The following is a 23,673-nucleotide window of genomic DNA, read 5'->3' as shown; positions in this document are numbered from 1 at the left end:
TACTATAACTTAGTTTTCAACAGACTTTTTTTTTTGAAGTCCGTCCCTTACCTGGGTGTTGCAGACCCAAAAATGAATTAAGACGTGGCCTAGTACTTAAGGAGACATTTATGGAGAGAGAAATGAAATAAGAATCTGCAATGTAGTGCTTTAACTGCTGTGGCAGAGGCAGACTCGGGTTAAGATGAAAGGGATCACATTTTCTAGCAGGTAGATGAAAATTTCTTGGAGGCTCACGTATTAAATAACCTGATAATTCCTCTGATGATGGGCTTCATTTAATGTGAAATTTAGTCCCCCCCCCCCCCCATAAATTCTAAAGTGGTTACTATCAAGTTTACTGAACTATGGGATTTCTGAATTTTTGGCATAAAAGCCAAATTTGTAAAAGTGAATGTTAATTTTATAGATAATCTTGAAAAATATCTAAATCTTAGAAATGAGTAATACTGTGTTCTTGAATATGTCATGGTGACTAGCTTTAATGACTTTATTTGGGAAATACTATTTCTTTTCTGACTTGATCTCCAAACCTTATATTGTCACTAATTATGAAGGTAAAGTTAGGTAGAAGGGTTTTATAAATATAAACATTATTTATCTATAGATCTTAAAATTATCTTTGACCTTTGGCTGTTTGCTCAGATAATGAAAGTTAAGTTACAAAGCAAATGATGAACTTTTAAAAAAGATGGATACTTAATTATCTAACATTTAAAAATCATTTTGTCATTTTATTGAAATTTGGAAATAGTCCCTATGTTAACATCTTGGAAATATTCCCTGTGTTGATTCATTCACAATAACAGTGAATATAAAAATTTATGAGATTGGTTGGATATTATAGAGGACGGTCTTCCTATCGAGTTTAGGTTCTGTGAGTTACAGAATTGTTACAGTTTCTCTTATGAGTGATACAGGCTACTACATCAGGTTGAAGAAGCTAATGTCTGAGTGGACGTGGTGGTTGCCTTAGAATGATTTTGCCGTTAGCAGTGAAAAATGTTTTTCTTATAGTTCTTGTGCAGCAGGCCATGGAGTAAAGCACATTTTTATAATAAAGGTGATGAATTTAATCGCAAACTGGCAGCCAAATGGAAATTACAGACCTTGATACTGGGAGAAAATTGCCTATAAAGCAACTCTTGAGGGAACAGGCTTTAAATTTATCCACCCATTTCGACATTGAGGAGAACATAGGAATCAGAGGATATTTTGCTTGGCCTGCTTAGTTCAGATGAATGACACTTGAGCATTCTATTTAAGATCTAAAGATGGTTGTTTTAAAGTTGCTTATGCTTTGTACGTCAAAGCCTTAACCACATGCATTTTTGTATTTCATTAAATGCCTAAAACATTGCTGATTTTTTTTTTTTTTTATATTTCAGCACATGATATGCCTAATGAATTGAAATCCGTTTACTACATTTATGGTGCTATGCTGTGTAATTTATGTTTCTGCCATTTGTGTGATGAACTACAGTCTTAAAGGATGCAGAACACTCTGGGTTTATAAGTAACATTCAATTGATAGGTCATATAAACTATCAGTCTTAACTGTTTTATATTATATTTAAACAGTTTATATTACAGTATTTAAACAATGGTAGAATTTCTATTATGGGAAATCTGGACTTTGTCAGTTTTTACTCTAGGTGACTAATGCTTGTCATTTCTAAGAATAACGTAACCCTTGATTCAACATACAGTATTCAGAGTGTTTTATCCTGAATTTTTGGTATATTGTACCATGCATTTTGGTGTACACTTTCCTCCCATGGTACATATATTTGTTGACAGGAATCTCTGTCCAAATTCAGAGAATTAGTTGTGACTTTGTAAAGTGAGACTTATTCGAAGGTTGGTAAATATGTAAAATAAAAAATGTTAATGTAAAATATAAAAATAATATTTCCTAGTATACTAACTGAAACTGTTGGGTTTTAAGGGTAATTGAGGACTACTTCTGGGAGGCTGTTAGATTTTACTTGGATACGTAACCTGATTAATAGATTATATAATATGCCATGCTATCCAGAAAATTAATAGGAGTATAACTGTGGTAAGTCTGTTTCTGTTCTCTTTAAGCACAGGATAATAGAAATGTTTAATTTTGAAGTAAAATGTGGGAATTTAATATTTGATGCCTGGAAAATGCAAGAGTAGAAAGAAGAAAAAAGTTGTACAGGTTATCTATATTTAGAAAATAGTTTATTGAGGTTGTACATATGAGATTGAAGGTATAAAAACCTTCGAGAAATAGTATTACTTCTTGTTGAAATAAGTTCCACTTGTCATTGAAAGTACTTTAAGTTCTTTTAAGTGCTAGATTGATTTTGATACAGCCATGTGAGAAGTAAGCCTCCATGTGTTGTTGAAGATAAATTAGAATGTTTAGCCATCTCTGACATTTACAAAGTTTAAATCAGGACCTCTCGGGGTGCCTGGGTAGCTCAGTTGGTTAAGTGCATGACTCTAGATTTCTACTCAGGTCATGATCCTGGGGTCCTGAGATCAAGCCCCGTGTGGCGCTCTGTCTGCACTCAGTGCAGAGTCTGCTTGTCCCTCTGGCTCTGCTCCTCTCCCTGTTCTGCTCTCTTTCTTCCTCGAATAAATAAATAGATAAAATCTTAAAGTAAATCAGTACCTCTGTTTTCTTATCCCTGATACAGTTTGGCTTAAGTAGGCTGTGGCAAGTTTAGAATTCAGAGATAGAGTCTGAAGATAAATATTCTTTAAGCTAGGCCTTCATGAGAGAAATACAGTATAATTGTTTTAATTCTAATGTTCCTGATTGGTAAATCAGTATGTGGAAAGCTATGTTTTCAATTTCAGAAAAAATTAAAAATTTTAACATTGAAAATGAAGCTCTAGAATAAGACATATGGAATATCTATGAATTGTATACATATTTAAGTTAATATAGTTTGGTAATATATTTAATGTTTTAATGTTACACATGTGTATAATAAGTATAGCATATATAATTCACATATAATTTTATTGATAGTAGTATGTGTGTCTACACATGTGTATATATATAGTAACCATTTCATTAAAATCACTTTTCTGTAGTGAGATGGTTTTAATTAGTTGTTTATAAGCCGATACAAAATTCAAATTCCATAGTTACTGGTGGGAGTTTATGTTTTTAAAAGGGTTTTTTTGTGATATGTTTAAATTCACATCCAAATCTACTATTGTGATACAGGTAGGCACAATTTAGTTCAAGATTGTTTATGCCAGAATCAGAAACACCTGAAGCATCTAAGATAAAATTCTAAGTTTTCCTGAAATGATTTTAGAATCCTGTGTTTTTTACCGTTACATCATTGAATTAGCTTAAGTAATGGATTTCACAGAGGAGTGAAATAAGGGGAGTGTTTGCAGTAATATTGTGGTTTCAAGGTGACAGTTTAAGATGTGACCTTTTTGTATTGTTTTGTTTTTGTTCCTCTATTTTAAGTTATTAAATTGTAGTTATGCAAATATGTATTTACAGCCAAACCGTGTCTCTAGCTTTTCTTTCCTCAAATTATTTATTTGAGGTAAAAAGTAATCTTAAACAAATGGTTAAACCAAAGCAGGTCAGAACCTGATGCAAAGAGCTCTTAACGTTTTCTAAAGTGTGTTCTGGGAAGGTGCTGTAGAGAATATCTGCTTCAGGTATTTAAGGGTCATTTTTAATAAACTGAATATACTTGTGGTATTTCTATTTGAGTAGTTAGCATGGTTTTCTGGAAAACATGGTTGACTGTTTGAGGAGGTGCTTAGTAAAAGTGAGTTGGAAAAATTAAACTGTATCTTTGTTACTTTCTACCTCCACTTTGCCACTATGATAAATTTACATATGGAGAAGTCATTTGCAGAGTATTTGTTGGTAGGTGCCTTTACTCTGTGTTTTCTGTATGTCTATAGTCTGGGAAAAGTCCGGATTTCAGGTAGCAGATATTCATTAAATTAGCAGTTACTGTCTTTCAGACATATCTGTCAATATAACAGCATTTCCAGATATATGATTTTATATCACAATTATCATTAGTAATGATGATATGAACATACTTAAGTTTATGTAGTAGGCACTCTTTATAAATACATATTCATTACCTCGTTTAATCTTTACAGCAGTCCTGTGAGATGGAAAGAATTCCATTTTATAAATGAAATGGAGTCAGACTGAGATAGTACAATAGTTATATCAAAGATCGCATTTTCAGCAGTTTTTTTCTTTGTCACAGATTATTATTTACAATTTTATAGTCAGCTGTTAGGTAATAGTTTTTTAAAAATAAAATTTTATCTGACTTTTGAACTGTTACTAGGTTAGTTCTGCACAAAGACCTGGAGACTTGGAGTTTTTTCTTTAGCAACTGTAGCTACAGCTGTGAGAAAGGTGATGGTCTATTGATTGTGTTAATAGCTTGCTTTATTTGACATTGTCATTCTTTTTATAAGAGAAAAAACAATATATTCAGAACACAGGAAGTATGTTTAAATTTCTTTCAGAGCTTGTTCCATTTAATACTGAAATTCTGAAAGTGGGTTCACTTTTTCTTAAATCTTGATACACTGATACACCTCTTACTGCGGGTTACTACAAATGCCTTCTGGCACCTGTGAATTGGCTTGATTTTGAAAAACTTCATGGCCTTTTCTACTTCCTCACTTAAAAAAAAAGGTGAGCTGGGGAGTGCTAATGTACATCTTACTCTTCTGTTGCCTGTGAAATTCTCCAACAAAAGATGATACATACATCTTGCTGTACTTATTCTTCCTAGAAGTGTTCAGTTTTAAACCACAATTAGGAAGGTATTAATTTTTTGTGAAAGAATTTTACTCATTTTCCAGTGTGATGGGTTTTGTGGAGTGCTTTTTGAAATAGGTTGCTTTGAGATTTTGTTTTATATCAGTAATTTTCCACTTGCTCCTACTGAGGCAGGCCTTGGTGAAGATAGAACTTTGGTTTCTTAGAAATTCTATTCTGTTCATTACGAACTTTCCACGAACAAATTTGTATTGGTTTTAAGAAACAAATACCTAATTTGCATAGTAACTTCCACATCTTTAAACCTTAGCGTGACTATTCTAAAATACGCAACTTTTCATTGACCTTTGCCTTTGAGAAGTTTCTGAGTAAATGAAAAAGTACCATGGGTGAGAAAAACAGAAGTACTTGCCTGGATAATTACAGTCATTACTAAAAATAACAATCCACTACAGAGATGGATTAGAAGTCAGAAAACTGAGGTTTGGAAAAAAATCCTTGAAGGGGACAGAAGCATATGTTTTAAGCATTTTTTCATTTATCAGCATCATCAACATAAATGTGTGTCATTAGAGTGATAAATATACATCATTTTTTTCTGCTTTTATTGTCCTTTCCTTCTTAATAATTAAAGTGATTGTTTATATACCTAGAATCCAGCTTTCCCTGGCATGATCTCTTCTACTGTGGAATCAAAAGAAACCATAGAACCATAGAACTCTGGCTTACTCTTTAAAAATATTTACTTCGTCTAATGTTCAGGTCCAGGTATTTATGTCCCAGGACGCTTAGCCTCATTGTCAGTCACTTCTAACCTTCTAATCTTTTTACATAGAAACCAGTTCTTACTACCAGAAGAATTGTGATGGCAGGAATCACTTTGCTTACCAGGGTCAGCCTAGCACCAAACACAGTGCCTGATACCATAGAAAAATAGCATATAGTCGGTGAATAATTGCAGTTTGAGTATCTGCCAGAGAGTCTACAAGTGCATTCTAGTTGAAAGAACTTTTTCTGTGAAATTCAGAAATTTAGGTGTAGAGTTATCTTCGATGGTCCTTATAAATGATAGAGTAAATGTAGACCATGTGGTTGAAGTATGTGCAGCTAGTCCCTTCAGAGCTTAAATGAGACTATCATTCTAGTTTTACTTTAGATTATACTGTTCTTTCTTTCCTTCATTACTGTATGTATCTCTCTGCTTTTCCCTCTTTTTTATCTGTATCTCCCATTTCTATATTCTTACCTTTTCCCCTCTTTTCTGTGTGGCTTTTACTGTATTCTGACACTGCTTTCCCTATTATTTTTACTAAATAAGCCTTGAACAGACTGTAAACTTTGCTGATCATAAATGTTAGAGGTTATTAAAAAATTTTCAAGGGGAATGAATCACTTATAACCCCTTTGGTGCAGTCTTGATAAGGGGTAGTCTTTTTCTTATGGGTTAGGGTTTTTTCAAAGCTTCTAAGCCCATTCATTTAGATGCTTGTGTGTTTTATCTTGTCATTTGATCTAAAACACACCAGAGGAATTTAACACTGATATAATGAACATATGTTATTAACTAAGTGTTTTAGATTTTCACAAATCCTGAATAAATACAGCAAGCCCTTTTGAGAAGAGGAGTGCATTTCTGTTACTTTAAAGGGAACAGGAGTAAGTCGTGAAGCTAGTAACTTACTGATGCTCGAGTGAAGTTTCAAGCATGTTTTTGTAGCTTTGTATGTTTTTGTACTAATTGTCCTGCCAATATTGTTCAAAAGGTGTTTTTTCCCCAAGGATACAGATCCTTGGGAATATAACAAAAGACAAAAAGCAAAGCTGTCTGTCCTTCCGGAGTTTACATTCTTGTAGGAGACAGGCAATAAGCAATCAGTATGTTCTATGATATATTAGACAATATAGGTTCTGAGGGTACTCTGAGCCGGTTAAAGGAGATAGAAGTGTTTTGGATAGATTGAAGCAGGTTGTGGTTTTAAATAGGGAGATCTGGGTGGGCCTTTTTGAAGAATTGATGTTAGAACAGTGATTTAAAGGGGTTAATAGAGTGAACCATACTGCTCCCTGGGAAATAGCTTTCCAAGAGGAGGGAAGAGTCCGTGCAAAACGGTGAGGCCAGGACCTGCAGTTCCTTGTGTGGCTGTGGCTATGAATGAGGCTTGGAGGGTGAAGGGGGGTCGTGGTCAACTGGTTAGGAGAGTCGGTCTGAAAGGTCAGGAGGGGAGGGTAAAGGGGAGCTGCTGTGAGGACCTGGGCTTTTACACTAATTGAGATGCAAGCTCATTAGAGCATGGGTGAAATGTGGTCTGGGTAGTCTCTCAGGAGTCTGTGAGGTCTACCTATTTTCATAACAGCAAGTTTTTTTGACTGTTTTATTCTCATTCTCACTTAAGTTTATAGTGGAGTGTTTCAGAGGCTGTATGCTGTGTGATACTGCAATGGTTTGAAATCGAAAAAAGATTGGAGGGAAAAAATGAGAATTCCATTGTGTCTATTAAGAAAGACATTTAAACAGTTTGCAAAAATAGAACAGTATCTCTCCTCACTGTTTTGTTTTGTTGGATAAAATGTTTTTTTGTCAAAATGTAATGGGGTTTACTATTACGTTAAAGTAAATCACGAGTAATGGAGATACTTTTTGGTTTTGATTTGTAGTATGGTTAAATATTAACAAGTGTAACTTGCACAACAAAACTCTTTTTTAACTACACATGGAGTCCTGAGACCAAAAAATAATGACCGACAACTCCCTTAGGTTTGAGCAAAGGAGTGACATGTCACTTGGACTTGAACAGGCTAACTCTGGAAAATAGAGACGAGGCTGACAGGGACAGTGGTGGAAATGGGGTAGACCAGTTAGGTAATTTCACTGGTTTAGGTGAGATGATTGTGGCTGGAACTAGGGGGGTGGTGGGTTGGGGGGAGGGTCAGTGGGATTCTGGGTATATTTTAGAAGATGAGTAAATAGTATTTCTTGGTAGATTGGGTATGATGTGTGAGAGAATGGACTTGCCAGTTTTTGAGATCAGGAGGAGCACATTTGGGGACAGATAGGAGTTTGGTTTTAAGTGTGTCGAGGTGACATGTTTAGAAGACAGTTGGATACAGGCATTTGGGAGTTCAGGAATGTCTTTGACCAGGATTTTTCTTGTATTATTTTGGTAATATTTTTATATGATAACATTTAGTTTCCGTTCTAATAAATTAAGCTTTTATGATCTCAGAAGAGTGCTGTATTCTGCATTTTATAAACTCGTATTAAAATTGCATTCTAAGAGTATTTTTATAAGATAGTAAAATGTATACTTTTAAGAGGCAGTAAAAATGTAGTAAATGTAGCCGGTAGCATAGGCAACATTAGATTTTCTGAATCTGTTTTTTTGTAAAGTAAACCAACTTTTGTTTCATTAAAGGGGATCATATTAAAATACCATGTTAAAATAATGTTTTCAGTATCAATTACGTTGACAACTGAAGGTATTGTGTATGTTGCTCTTGTTACAAAGTTTCAAGTTTTTAAATTCAATCTCAGTGCTTGCTATAAAGGACCTTTGGAATATCATATATAGTAGATTGTTTATTATAGCTTAATAAAACTCCTTTGCTTTTTTAGTATGAGGGATTTCTCATGTACATGGGCTGCTGTAACAAATGTGAATGTCATTGGACATTGATTTGCTTCAGTTTGTGGAATTAAGATGATGTTCAGATACACAAGGGATGTATGATTAGTGATCTTCAGTTTTTCCTCCATTGAGCTTAGGAGGAATTTGGAATATAATTGAAAAGGATAATTAAAAATCAGATAAATTGTTAGGTAGGAAAAGCAACCTATCTCCACCTCTCCCCCTACACAGACATAATTCCTTCAAAATTTTTGGGAGTTCTGTTTTATTTTCACTCGTTTACCAGATTCCTTTTAAAGCCCTAAGTAATTTAGAGCTCGAGGAGGATAAGATGCATAGGGCGGCCCTCTCCTTACCTCCCACAAAAATAAATAGTAAAGCTGGTTATATGATGATTTGGTGCTTTACCAAGGATATTACTTAAAATAAATCCTGTTGACGATTAGTTTAGGATATTTTGAAATGTAAATTCTGAAAAGAGTAGGTTTGACTGTCTGTGGTTTTTGATTGGTTGTTGAGTTTATGCAGCCCTTTCCTATGGGGTATTGATAATACACAGAGGGCACAAAATGAGGTTCTCAGAGGAAACAGGCAGGTGCCCAGACTCCTCCTGATCAATATTACTGATCCGGTCTAACCTGATTTTACAGAGGAGGAAACTGAGACCCAGAGGGTTAAATTCAAAGCCACAGAGCTAGATCCTGTAGGGGGTCAGAAATAAAATTTAGGTTGCATAAATTGAAGGCCAGTGCTTTTTTTCCCCTTACTACTTGTGGTTATTAAGAGAGGTTCTGTGCTTATGGAAAGATTATTGTTTATGGATTGTAGTCCTAAGGTTCTTAAGGCTCGTTTAAAGTACATTGGGTTTTTTAAGCAGTAACTGTTAAAATCTGAAAGGTTATTTTGAATTAAAGAGATTATTCTTAATGACTTTGAGATCCTCAGTTTTATTGGTAAGCAGGCATTTTATTTTTTCAAACGCTAGAAAAGTAAGACATTTGCATGGCTTTCATTCTCTCCCTCAACTGTTCCCCCTCAATGAGGATAAATAACTCTGAGGCCAAAGCAAAAACTTTATTTTGCAGCAAATTTAGACTTATACAAAAATAGATTTACAGCACAGAGGTTAATGGTAAGAACTCATATAACTGTAGTACAATTAGGGGACCTGGGGAGTTAACATAGATATCATATTATTAGCTAATTTATAGCTCTTACTCAGACTTCACCAGTTTCCTATTCACATCCTTTTCTGGTACAGGGTCCAATCCATAATCGCACACAGTATTTAGTAGTGATGTCCCTGTGGTATCCGAGGTCTGTGACAGTGTCACATTCTTTCATGATGCCTTTCTTGATATTTTTGAAGATAACTGGTCATTTAGTTTGTAGAGTATTATTCAATTTTAGTTTGAATACTATTCAGATTTAGTTTGATGTTTTCTCGTGATTAGATTAAGGTTGTGCATATTTGGCAAGAAAACAACAAAATTACCATTTGGCCTTTCTCAGTTTGTCATGCTAGTATATATCTTATTGGTGATAGTATTCGATCACCTGGTTAAGGTGGACTGTGCCAAGTTTCTCCACTGGATGGTTAATTGCTTTTTTTCTTCATAATTAGTAAATGACTTATGGGGAGATACTCTGAACAGAGAACCCTGTTTCTCATTTTTTTTCTTTAAACTCATTTTAGCAGTACCCATTGAGTAGTTCTTATCTGCGATACTTAACTACCCTGGTGGTTTTCTAACGGTGATTTTCTATATCCATCTTTCCTTCCATCTTAACTGGAATTCTGTAAGGAAGATCTGCCACTTCTCCTTCTTGTATTTGTTTATTCAGTAATTTATGTCATTGTGTTCTCATGGATATTAATCTGTTACTGTTGTTATCAGTAAAATCTTCTGAGGCAAGCATTTATTTTTAAGAAGTTAATGTATTGAGATGCTTAAACATTTCAAAGGTATGTAGAAGTATATGGTAAAATCTACCCATGTATGTTGGGCACCCATTTTCCATTGTTAGGAATTTGTTTCTGTTCTTTAAGAAATATTAAAAGGGTTGGGAAAAGAGTTATTAATAAGAATAGCTAGATTCTCAAGTATTAACTTTTTACCTGGATCCCAGTAGTGTCTGCTGGTTTATTATTGCATCTTCTTCAGCTCTGCATTAATGGTGTTTCTTAACTAGGTTTCTTAACCTTCAGATGTAAATTTTAATGCAGTGATTATTATATAGAGATAAGGATTGGTTTCCCCTGTTTATTTTTAAAAAACTAAATGAACAGAAGGCAATATTTTTCTTTTCTTTTTAAGATTTTATTTATTTATTTGGCAGACAGATTACAAATAGGCAGAAAGGCGGGCAGAGAGAGAGAAAGGGAAGCAGGCTCCCCACGGAGCAGAGAGCCCGATGCGGGGCTCGATCCCAGGACCCTGGGATCACGAACCCAGCCAAAAGCAGAGGCATCAGCCCACTGAGCCACCCAGGCACCCCAAGGCAATATTTTTCATAAAAAATCTTTGACGTATAACATAAAAACTAACCATGTTTAAAATGACTTCCAAACAAAATTCAGTTTAAATGAGAAAGGATGCCTATTCCAATTAAATTATTGGTTTTTATTCACTTAAAAAAAATGCCTTCCCCCTTTCGTTTCTGTTCTTCGTAGTGGCCTATTTTGCCTTCTTTATATGCCAGCAACATGCATTTATTCATTCAGGATTGTCACTTTTCCAGGCACTTAGGCCTAGAGTTCCCCCACTGAAGCGGTGTTTTGTTAGCATGAAAAGAGGAGGAGGGCAGTCTTTTTTGCAGTCACTAGGAAAACAGTGCGCTGAACTTGTCAGAGCACATCTGGCCATAAACTAAGTTGGTTTGTCCCGTTTTCTCTTTTTCCATTCTCTAATTACCATCTCCTAAAGTAAGTTTTAAGGGTTTCTTGTTCCAGAAAGTCTTTAATGAAACTCTAAATAAAAAGCTGGTTGGTCTTGCTGTGACACTGGACCAATTCTTAAATTTCTGAGCCCTATTTTTTTCCCCTTTATTTGTTTCTTTCATAAAGTGGGTATTCTGTCTACTTCACATTATGGTGAGAATCATTTAATAATTCATATATAAAGTATTTCAGCATGGTGGAAGCTGCTCATGTTAAAAAAAACAGGTCTTTGTAGTTTATTTTTATAGTTGGGAGTCAGTGACTTAATCCTTTAATTATAATCCAATATTATAAACAACATTTTGACTTAAAATACTTCCTAACATCCTAATGAAAATATCTTTACTATTTTATGGAAGTAAAAAAAAAAAAATTCTTATGTGAATCTAATGTGAAAGTCAAAAATAGTCCCTATAAATCCATCTTCCAGAGATGATTACTGTTAATAGTTATATCCTTTCTTTGACTTCTGTGTGTCTGTCCATGATATATTCCATGATATAAAACTGCTGCGGAGAGCAATTATGGAATTAGGATGGACTTTTTTTTTTTTTAAGATTTTATTTATTTATTTGACAGTGAGAGAGAGGGATCACAAGTAGGCAGAGAGGAAGGCAGAGAGAGGAGGAAGCAGGCTCCCCGCTGAGCAGAGAGCCCGATGTGGGTTCAGTCGATCCCTGGTCCCTGAGATCATAACCCGAGCCGAAGGCAGAGGCTTAACCCACATAGCCACCCAGGTGCCCCAGGATGGACATTTTTTAAGACCTTTGCTTTTTTTTTTTTTGGTAAAATTTATCCACAACTTTACACAATTGTTAAATTAAATTGCCAGAGCAATCCAAGGGAAAGCTATGATGTTAAGTCTAATTTTGTAGTTTTTCTTTTTTTGCTTATGGTTGTAAGTTCAATACTCCAAGTCAGGTCCCATTAGAGAATTATTGATGGCTTGATTTTTTGGGGGGGGTTAGTTTCTGAGCAATTTCCTCCATGTTAAATCGGGTTTATTTGATTATTCGAGTAAGCTAAATACATTTTACTAAATGTTGTGTAGTCTCTATTAGCCTGTGTTTTAAACTATTTTCTTTCTGTACCTTGTGGGTGTGGCTTTTTAAAGTAAGTACAGTGAAGTTACATTATTTTTGCTCTACTCAAACTATCTTCAAAACTTTCCCTGTATTTAGTAAAAGCTGAATTAGAAATTACTTTTTATAGATCTTTGTTCCCTCTAAGTACATAACAGCCATCACCTAAACTGGTGTTTGGTTATAAATAGACTGCTAATATTATTGTTTTAAGATTTAGTAAGTTTCTTGTAGATAGAGTGTAGGGATTTGTTAATTAAGACCTTAAGATAAATAAAATCTTCCTTTGCTTTTTATGTTCCTGTGCCAGATTAATGTCCAGCAGATACTGAGGAAATGATAGAGCCTATTTAAATTTCAGTTGAAATTATGAAAGCTGTCATTTTAACTTCACTTATAAAACTTTTACTATGTACATCAAAACATATTTTTATAAGTAGCTCTTATTTCACTGAATAAATTAATGAAAGCATTAATTTTAAAAACAAGGCAGTAATGGTCAAATGACAGTGTAACATTCTCATTTCTTTCTGTATTTTTAGGTCTAGCTGTATTATAATGATAAGATAATTTTTTGCTTGATTTTAAATTTAAGGCTCAAAGAAAAAGCAAACAGATGCCTGAATAAAATGATAGCAGCAGACCAGTTGAACAATTGGAATTAGCTACCACAACACTGGGTGTAAAATGTGTTTTATGTGAAAATGTTTTCAGTGTTTTAAAAAATTGTCTTTTAATTTATTGTTAAAATTCTGAAAATAATTTAATGCATTTTATTTTTATGTTATTTGCATATCATTAATAGGCTTTTTATGTACTCTTGAGCCAGTAAATATTTTTCATATTTCATTTCCTAATTTTTATTTTCTTGGTTTAATTTTGTTGAAAAAATTCTTTTTTTTTTTTTTTAAAGATTTTATTTATTTATTTGAGAGAGAGACAGTGAGAGAGAACATGAGCGAGGAGGTCAGAGGGAGAAGCAGACTCCCCATGGAGCTGGGAGCCCGATGTGGGACTCGATCCCGGGACTCCAGGATCATGACCTGAGCTGAAGGCAGTCGTCCAACCAACTGAGCCACCCAGGCGCCCATGTTGAAAAAATTCTAAAACCAGTCAGTAAATAGGGTTATATTCAAGTTTTTATCCAGTCTTCCAGCATTGTACTATTAAATTTATACATAGCCATTATGTATCTGTCTTGGGAAATAACTACTTAATTTTATAATTTAGATTTCTCAGCCTTTATTTTTCTGTTCTTTAATAGTTCTTCAGGTTATCCTTATTTCTGATATTACTTTCCCACAGAGAGATTGATATGTTAGTTAATCCAATAATTCAGAAATTTTAAAAATGTGCAAAATTTTAAGGTGGCAGAGGATGGGATGCACAAATAGTGATTCAGATAGAATGAAAGAGTCATGGGGATAAAGTGCCAAAGGCAAAAATGAGCTGAGCCTTATGAAGTGATAAGAATGATTTTAAAGCAAAGGTTTTAGTTTTTTGGTGAATTAGGTAAATTAGGGGAAAAGGTGATGTGATATTAACAGGTCACATAGGACAGAACTGTGCAGTGACTATTTTTCTTCTTAGGAGCAGAATTCACTGACTGATGATTGAGTTTAAAAAAAGGGAAAAATAGGGACACCTGGCTGGCTCAGTGGGTTAAAGCCTCTGCCTTCTGCCAGAGTCATGATCTCAGGGTCCTGGGATTTGATCGGGCTGCATGGGGCTCTCCGCTCAGTGGGGAGCTTGCTTCGTCCTCTCTCTCTGCCTACCTCTCTGCCTACTTGTGATCTCTGTCAAATAAATAAATAAAATCTTAAATAAAATAAAATAAAAAGGGAAAAATCAGGATTGTTAAACAGAGAAATGTAAGGAGACACTAAGTAGTAAGACCGAAACAAATTTTCAGTCTTAAACAAAAGTAGTTTTCAGGATATGGGAATTTGAAAAAAAAAAGTCATAATCAAATATCAGTTTTAGAGAACATGAAAAATTAGAGGACCCTGAGTGCTGGAAAGGTAAATACTCCCAAAAGCTGAAAGGTTTGTGTTCTGAAGTTGCTGATGCAACCTGTGGAATCCAAAACAGACTATTTCCTGTTTAAACTAGCAGAACCAGAGTGGGTTTGGATCCTAGTGTGGCTTGAGATTTCATCAGGTAGTTGATAAGGTATGCCTGTATTTCAGTATGCAAGCTGCAGAAATGTGTGTACTAGGAAAGTGCAGTTTGTTGGATCCTTGAGCCAGAAGAGTCATCCCTAAAGGATGTCAGCTGATAGATTCACAGTTGGAAGGGATTTGTCTAGTAGAAAACAACCAGGAAAAAATACTCGGTCTAAACAAACAGTTGTGGAAGTATGGAATGGTGAAAGCTTGGCTTAGCTCCACCTTTTGTGTCACGTGTTATGTTCATCAAAGAAAGAAAGGTGTTCTTAAGCACACTGTGGACTTGGAGTGTTTGGGATTGGAAGTAAGCAGCCTATCTGCATTCTTCTCATTTGTCAGGGAAGGATGTGTTTCAGGGAAGGATTTTCCATTTTAAAGGACATAGATATGTGGGAGTGTGTCTGAATGAGTGAAAAGGTATAGAACCGTATTATTATATAGCTCAGAGAAGAAGGTACTCAGATACAGAACTCTTCTAAGTATTTTTGTCATAGGAACAAGGCATTGGATCTGTTTAATGACCTTTGGAGTGTTGAATGGGGGGAAGTGGGAGAATTTTTAGGAATGATTTTGACTCAGTAAAATTTGTAAACTCTAATAACTTCAGAGATGTCTTAAACAAGTTGTCCTGATAGGATTTCTGGGATTATTGTAATGGGAATTTTTATGCTAGGTGATTAAACAAATGCTTCTGAACTTACGGTGCTCTGAGCCACGGTTATAGGTTGATGAGGATATTGTGGAGATGAGATGTTTGAGCATTATCATGCAGTGTTTGATAAAACAAAATGTAATACAATTGACTCTTGAGCAACACAGGGCATTGGGGCACTGACTCCCCTCATGGTCAGAAATCCATGTATAACTTTAGATTCCCCAAAACCTTAACTACTAATAGTCTGCTGTGGACTGGAAGCCTTACCAATAATATAAACAGTCAATTAATTCATATTTTGTATGCCATATATATTATATACTGTATTCTTACAATAAAAGTTAGCTGGAGAAAAAATATTAATAAGAAAATCTTAAGGAAGATAAAATATGTTGACAATACTGTATTGAAAAAAATATCTGGATATAAGTGGACCTTTGTATTATAGACTGTTTTATTCAAGGGTCTGTAGTATAAAATATATTAATTATGAAGCACTTCCATGTTTCATAAATGAACACTTGTAAATCTACCACTTACAAAGGAACTAAAGCACTACCCATACCCATGACATGTTTCTGTAATATTTTGGCCATGGTTAGATATACTTTATGGTATAACTAACAAAAACCTTTGCTTGCCAGGACTTACGTACTGCAAGCATTGCAGAAAAAACTTTGTAAAATACGGTGTTAGGAGAGAAAATAATAAGTGGGGTTCTTGCATACTAAGGTTGGAGAACAGTGGATTTAGTTGAGTCATTCAGTAAGCAACCTCTAATTACACGAAGTAAAGGTGCAGAGAGTTTAAGAGATCTAAAATCACACAAACAAGATTTATTTTTTAGGTAATCTTTATACCCATTGTGGGGCTTGGAGATCAAGAGTTGCACGTTCTATCATCAGCTGAGCCTGCTAGGCTCCCCAGAACTTGTTTTGACTTGAGTATTGGGAATAACATAGCAAGAAGTGCTAGTGATTTCCTGGTTAGAAAGGTGCTGTTGATAAAGGTAGTACTCAGCTGGTTAGACCCCCACAATGAATAAGATGGTAAGATATTTGAGAACTAGGACTTGGTTGTCTTTTCATTACGGTCAGTACAGTGTTGCTTATGATTTGTATTACTAAATTGAGTGATATATCTGAGACTAAAAGAAGCATGGTAGAAGAACCTTTTATCTTAAGAAAACTAGAATTTGTAATTATATTGTTTGTACCTTTGCTTCACAGTTTCTTTCTCAGAGTTTATGTATATCCCATATGAGACTAACTTTTGGAAAGCTTGAAACCATGGCTTGTTCAACGCTAATGCCTTAGAACCTAGCTCATTTACCCACCTACCTGCCCAGTGCACCGAGTATTAACAGAGGGCCCACTGTGTTCCAGGTGTTTTTCTAGGAGGTGGAGCCATAATGGCTAGCAGAATCTCAGAACTTTCAGTTAAGAATCAGAGAATCACAGAAATATTTATAGAAATAAAATTTAAATGGTAAATATTATCTTCTATTTTATCATCTAAGTGGATATGTAAAGGTCATGGATTATTGTGGTATTTATGTATTTTTTTAATTTAGTCTTCTGAATTTTCTTCTAAGTCTCTTGGTTTTTCTAAGTTTGATAAAATTGTTTACCTGGAAATATGCTGGTGGAGCCTGTTTTTATAGCATGTTTGCATCTATATTTATAAGCAAATTTTATTTATAGTTTTCCTTTTTGCTATTGTCAGGATTTTTATGTTGGCATTGCTAACCTCATAACAAGACTTAGTTTCGGAAGAGGAAATTTAAATGTAATAAATTAATATTGAAAGTGCTTTTATATAGGGACCTGGACTAAAAGATATATGCATAATTGTAATTAAATTTCCCTAATGTCCTTTGGTTAATTATTTACTGTAATTGTGTAATTATATAAACATTTATGTTTAAATTATTTGGTGGTTCAAAACTTGATTGGAGAATTGCTGTTGCATGCTAATATAAAATAAACACTACTTTGGGGGCGCCTGGGTGGCTCAGTGGATTAAGCCGCTGCCTTCGGCTCAGGTCATGATCTCAGTGTCCTGGGATCGAGCCCCGCATCGGGCTCTTTGCTCAGCGGGAGCCTGCTTCTCTCTCTCTCTCTGCCTGACTCTCCGCCTACTTGTGATTTCTCTCTCTGTCAAATAAATAAATAAAATCTTTAAAAAAAAAAAAAAAAAAATAAACACTACTTTGATACTGGCCATGTTTAGGAAAGAGTTTGTTATGAAACTAAGTAGTATTAAAAAGAGCTTAAGGAATGAAGTCTTACTTTTATAATGTAGGTAAATCCAAGGGACCTTCTTTTGATTTTTTAAAAATTTCATTTGCTATCCAGAGGTGCACATTTGGTAAGCTTTGACAAGCAAATTGCTATTTAAGAGATAAGATGTGTTATAAAATGAATATTGCCCTCATTGAAGCAGAAAATGTATGTGATACAGTATTTTCACTGATTTAAGGCTGTCTAACTGGGTAAGAACACCTTCAATCATGACTTTCTGTTGTTTTGGGTTTTATTTAGCAAAGTGATATAAGTAACTAGTTAAGAAAATTAAAGTGTGCATTTATATTTCAAAGTTCCTTAATAGCAGTAAATTGAAATTCCATGATTGGAAGGCAGTCAGAATACATTATAAAAATAAAAGGCATTTTACTTTTAAATACTAATGGACACAAGCCTCTTCCCTAAGAAGGTAATCTCTAGCATAGGGAGAGAGATAAAGAGGCATCCAGCTAATTTAGTAATGACAACCCTTATTACACAGTATGTTCTAATGGGCAGAGGGCTATCTTCTAACACAGTGTGGAAGTTTAATAAAGACTTCTTGAAATAATTAATCGACTTCTTTGTGCAAGTCTTGATTCATTGGATTTCTTATATTTTTTCTTATAAGAAGCATATTTATATACCTGGGAATTGTCCTAATAATTTTTTAAAAGGTCATTGGCTTTAGATTCTTGCCTTTCTTAATATATTTCATATATTAACCTGATGTAGATTGATCTCTGTAAAACCATCTTTTCCTTGAAACTTCTCTGATCACCAGTGGCTTAGTGGTCAAATCCAAGGTACCCTCTTTTGCTCTTTACTTTACCATACTTCTGTGGTTTTTGACCCTGTTGATTACCCTGTTCTTCGTTCTGTCATTGTTCAGCTTCTTTGACACCTCTCTTTCCTACTTGGGCTGCCCACCTTCATTTCTTCGTGGTTTGGATCTTCTTTGCTTTATTCCTTAAATGTTGCTTTTCTCCCTCTTTTCTCTCTAAGACATCTTTTCTCTTCCTGTAGCTTTGACTAGGATACTTATGTATCAAACTCAGACTTCTGCTGAACTTAAAATCTCTGTTATCTATTGGGCATCTGTTTGGATAGTCCAAAGATAGCTAAAATAGCTAAGGAAGTGATTTAGTTCAAAAGCTCATTCAGACAGATTAGTTCTGAAGTATAAAAGAGCCTTTGTCATTAGTTTTGTCTAATAGGCATTCTTATTTGATTAAAGTTCTTGTTTGGAATGACTGGCCTCATTTAAGCATGGAGAAATAAGCAAAATAACAGGTATGTTAAAATAGAGGATAAGAGCTTGGGCTCTTTAGTTAATTTTTAAATAAAATATAGGGGTGCGCCTGGGTGGTGCAGTCAGTTAAATGTCCGACCCTTGATTTCAGGTCAGGTCGTGATCTCAGGGTTTTGAGATTGAACCCCTACTTGGGCTCCACCCTGAGGGTGGAGGCTGCTTGGGACTCTCTCTCCTTCTGCCAGACCCAACCCCCAGTATGCTCATTCTCTAAAATAAATAATAAATCTCTTAAAAATAAAATATATTATTTGGTTTAGATAAATTTGATTTTTGGTAGAAAATTAATTAAGGCTATAGTCCTGTTAAACAGACTTAATCCAGGGAATGGTAGAATAGGTTAATAATTCATTACTCTTTGAGTTTTAACACTTTATCAATGAAACCCTCCCCTACCTTCTGTTTTATTTTCCCCCCCCTCGACTAGCAAGAATATTTTTTTGTCTAACACATTTAAAATTTTTACTTTTAACAGAAATTAGCAGAGTACGGAAAGACATGTACAATGACACATTAAATGGCAGTACAGAGAAAAGGAGTGCAGAATTGCCTGATGCTGTGGGACCTATTGTTCAGTTACAAGAGAAACTTTATGTGCCTGTAAAAGAATATCCAGATGTAAGTATATTTTGTTGTCTTATTCAATTTTTTTTTTCTGCTTTACATACTTTGGGAAGGGATATATCTGGTGACATATAAAAATAAATGTCATCTGAGGGAAGGTTAATACTAGAGGTATTAATTTGGTGTGGACAGTTAAAAAAATTTTTTAGATATATTTTCATTTAATGGCTGCTGTTGTCACTTTTGGAAATGTGCATGGTAAAGACTTGGTTTTAGATTTCATACTGAGGCCAGAATTACGGAAAGAGCTTTGGCCTGAATATCGCGGAGAGCACCAAATACAATTCTCTTCTCATTTTTAATCTGACCTCAGAGAAGCCACAACCTGGGCTATGTCATCCTTTCAGTAAAATGAGAAGTTGGAATATATGACTGCCAAGCTTCTTTTCAGCTCCAAAATTTTTATGATAACCATTGTTCATAATTTTTTTCTTTTTTTTTTTTTTGTCTTTTTCATTCCTGTTTCTTCCTCAGATACTCTCCATAAACATCTCGTTGCAAGTAGCCGCCTTGTCCTATACCACTTAATTTATAATTAGCTCCAAACTCTTGTTTGTTACAAAGCGCTATGTCGTATGGTTCTTTATATCTCTCTGACCTCATCTTAAGTGAGATTCCCTCTCCTAAATACACTGTAGTCACATTGGCTGTTAGAACAAGTCAGGTCTATTCCCAGCCTAAGTATGTTGATGTTAGCTGTGTACTGGCTGGCTTCTTGTTACGGTTAAGATTTTAGCCCAAATGTTACTCAGAGAAGCCTCCCCTCACTATTTTATCTAAAGCAATCTAGTTACTCATTGTTTCACTTAATTCTCTTTATTTTTCTGAGGAGCACTTGCTGTTTGGTATGTTTTAATTTGTTTTTCTATTTATTTCCATCATAGTATAAGGAACTTAACACAAGAAAATTTTTTGGTTCTTTTTTGGTGGTGGTTCACCATGTACTTCCAATGTGCATAATCGGTTCCAGTGCCTTCTGAATACATAAAGGCAAACTGTTGGTATTTTGCTAGGTTTCAGAGAACTATTCTGAAAGAAAAACTATTGATTCTGCAAAAAGGAATTGGTATTGTGAGGTCAAAATGTGATGTATATTGTAAGATTCATTGATTATATGGACAGTCTTCTTGTTTAAAGATGGAAAATAAATGTCTTAAGTTGGATTAATGGAAAAAAGCTTTGACATTTCACAAGTTGCATTTCTAATACAATTTTCTTTAAGGCTAATATATTTACTTTGTAAGTATTTTTGGTTGCACATATCTAAACAGTTCTGGATAACGTAGGCAAGGAGTTTGTTGGAAGGTAATTGGGTATCATAGGATTAAAAAAAGTGGCTAGAGAACAAAGCCTCCTGTAAGAGAGGGGCCATGATACAAGATACAGCTTTGAGAACCTCAGCACTAGGAATTCAGCCTTTTCTTTGAGACCCTTGCTTTTAACATAATTTGATTTCAGTGCTTCCTACACTTTATCTTCAAACTTCAGATTCTTAGCAGAGAAAATGTGTTTTGGACCAGTCTGCCATGACTGAAGATGGAAGGTTAACTAATAAAACCAAGACATGATTACTCTGGTCCCACCCTCGATGACTGGAATGATTCCTAGAGATGGGAAATTATGATTTGGCAGCTATTCCAGTTGGTGTCTACTGCTGTTTGGTGTTTCATTAAAGGATATCAACCTTCTCATCTGTTTGTTTAAAAGATAAAGTTTCAGCAGTAGTCATTAACACAGAATACATAAGATCATAGGATGTTGCTAGAGAAAATAATCTTGGTCTGCTTGGTCTGCATTCTTCTGGAAAAATTCCTGTTCAGGGAAGGTGATATTTATATTGCATTATTTAAAAGGCATGTTTGATATAATCCTCTTAAGTGAGAAGAGATATATTTCGTAGCGTGGGTACAGTAGTAGGTAACTTTGCACTTTGTTCCTGTCTGTCTTCCACCAGTTGAGATTCATTGCCATGGTCAGCTCCTGTTGCTGATAGCTGTTAGGCGGTGTAACATTGTCCAGGTCAGTGGATCTCAATATGTGGTCTTCAGATATCGTATCCATGCCTTCTGGGAACTTATAAATGTTCAAGCCCTACCCCAGACTAGTTGAATCAGAAACCTGCGGGCTGAGGCATCGCAATCTGCCTTCCAAGCCCTGTCATTGATTATGGTGCACGTTAAAGTTTGAGGAGCACTGCTCTTACTTGTTTATCAACAGAAGAAGTGGGGTAACAGGTGGTTCTTTCGCCAAGGATTGTTCAGGAGGTGGGTATAATGGTGAATTAAACAGTACCTCTGCTCTTATGGAGCAAATGATGCAGTGGCAGAGATGGAAAATAAACAAATGAATATTTAAGTGCAGTCAGTGCTATTGAAAAAAATAAGGTGGGCTAAGCATGTACATGATGATTGTGTATTTATAGTACAATTATCTCTTACAAGATGGAGGGGATGCAGAGACATGACTGATGTGATGGGGAGAAAGGCATGAACATTATCTGGGGGAAGACTGTTCCAGGCAGTGTAATTCCTGAGGCATGAGTGTGCTTGGGAAGTGTGGTAAGATACAAGATTAGAGAGTTAGCAGAGGGGCCATCTCATGTAGGGGCTGTGAGCCCCTGTAGGGATTCCAGATACTACTGAGTGAAGTGGGAAGCCATTCAGATGTTTTGAGCTGAAGAGTGGTAATGGGCTGAGTTCGGTTTTAATAGGTTCATTCTGGTTGCTGTGGGCAAGGGGACACCAGCTTAGGGAGTAGAAGAGAAACTTGAACAAGAGGACTTAGAAGTTCTTGGTTCTTGGGTGGCTCAGTGTGTTAAGTGACTGCCTTTAGCTCGGGTCATGATCCTGGAGTTCCAGGATCAAGTTCTGAATGGGTCTTCCTTGCTCATTGAGGAGTTTGCTTCTCCTTCTGGCCCTCCTCCTCCTCGTTGCACTCACTTTCTCTCAAATAATAAATAAATAATAACATCGTTATTATTATTATTTTTTTTAAAACAACAACAACAACAAAAAGCCAAAAGAAATTCTTGGATCCTGCATAGATTATTAACTTAGAGCCAGTAGCATTTGCTGATACATGGGGTATAGAGTGTGAAGAAAGGTCAGGAATAACTTGCAGGTTTTGATCAGTTGGAGGAACAGAATCACCAGTTCCTAAGATAGAAAGACTGAGGCAGGAGCCCATCAGGCAGGTGGGGATTCAGCAGTTCTGACGTAGCCATGTTGAGTTTGAAGTCAGATGTCCAGGTGTGGGCATATCAAATAGGTAGGTGGGTTTATGAGTTGTGGATGACTTTTGGCATCCAACAATATCTATTTTAACACAGCTTTTAAAATGAGAAATTTAGTTATAATTCATAAGAGGATTGACATGGATTTAAACCATTGTGGTCTTACAGGTAATTTTTTCAAAACCTTAAAATTTTAACTTTGTTACAGGGATTTAAGGTATATTTAATACAAGAGTTCTATTACAAGAATTAAGTTAATTGTGGTACCTGGGTGGCTTATGTGTCTGACTCTTGGTTTTGGCTCAGGTCATGATCTCAGGGTCCTGAGATCGAGCCCTGCCTTGGGCTGCTCCGTGCTGGGCATGGTGTCTGCTTAAGATCTCTTTCTCCCTTTGCCTTTGCTACGCCCCTCCCCCCAGCGCACGTGTGTGGGCATGCCCTCTCTCTCTGAAAAAGTAAAAAAGTTAATATTTGTTATAAGAATTTAAGAATTATTTTTCTTTGAGGTTATTAATGTATACCAAATGAGCAGTAACTGTTTTGTGCTCTGTATTAGGAACTTTATGTCACCTTTTGAAAAAAAGGAAATAGTTCTCAAATAAAACAGGGGAATGGGAAAAGATTTATTTCAAAATTATGAATTAGATATTGGCCACAGTGGACAAAAAGATGAATTCTTCCTTTTCCTGATTTTCTTCACTTTTGTATCTTAAGAGATAATTTCATACGGTTCTCTTCCACCCACACCATTTGTATATAGGTTTGATTTTGTGAATTCATCCTTTTTGACTCAAATGGCTTTTATTATTTTACATTTATTTGAGAGAGAGAGAGAGAGAGAGAGAGAGCATATGCACGCGAACCTGGTGGGGAGTGTGGGCAGGAGGGGAAAAGGGAGAGAGAAGCTCAAGCAGACTTGCACTGGGCTCGGAGTCCGATGCCTGGCTCGGTCTCATGTCCCTGAGATCTCCACCTGAGCGAAA

The 23,673-nt window shown here is 35.4% G+C and overlaps 1 protein-coding gene across 8 annotated transcripts in view; it reads left to right on the top strand.

Moving 5' to 3' along the window:
- The window catches only part of QKI (QKI, KH domain containing RNA binding), a 160,396-nt gene that overhangs the window by 18,307 nt on the left and 118,416 nt on the right, over nt 1-23,673 (top strand). For all 8 annotated transcript variants that reach the window (XR_006606790.1, XM_045080067.1, XM_045080066.1 and 5 more), the window contains exon 2: nt 19,310-19,452. Coding sequence is in view for 7 of the 8 variants with exons in the window: in XM_045080067.1 (XP_044936002.1) it covers nt 19,310-19,452 (143 nt within the window). In the remaining variant the exon portion in view is untranslated. The remainder of the gene's footprint in view (nt 1-19,309; nt 19,453-23,673) is intronic.

This window comes from Mustela putorius, unplaced genomic scaffold (genome assembly GCF_011764305.1).
Source record: "Mustela putorius furo isolate JIRA1106 unplaced genomic scaffold, ASM1176430v1.1 tig00000450_pilon_pilon_pilon, whole genome shotgun sequence".
NCBI lineage: Eukaryota > Metazoa > Chordata > Mammalia > Carnivora > Mustelidae > Mustela > Mustela putorius.
This window is presented reverse-complemented; position numbering and strand designations above follow the sequence as displayed.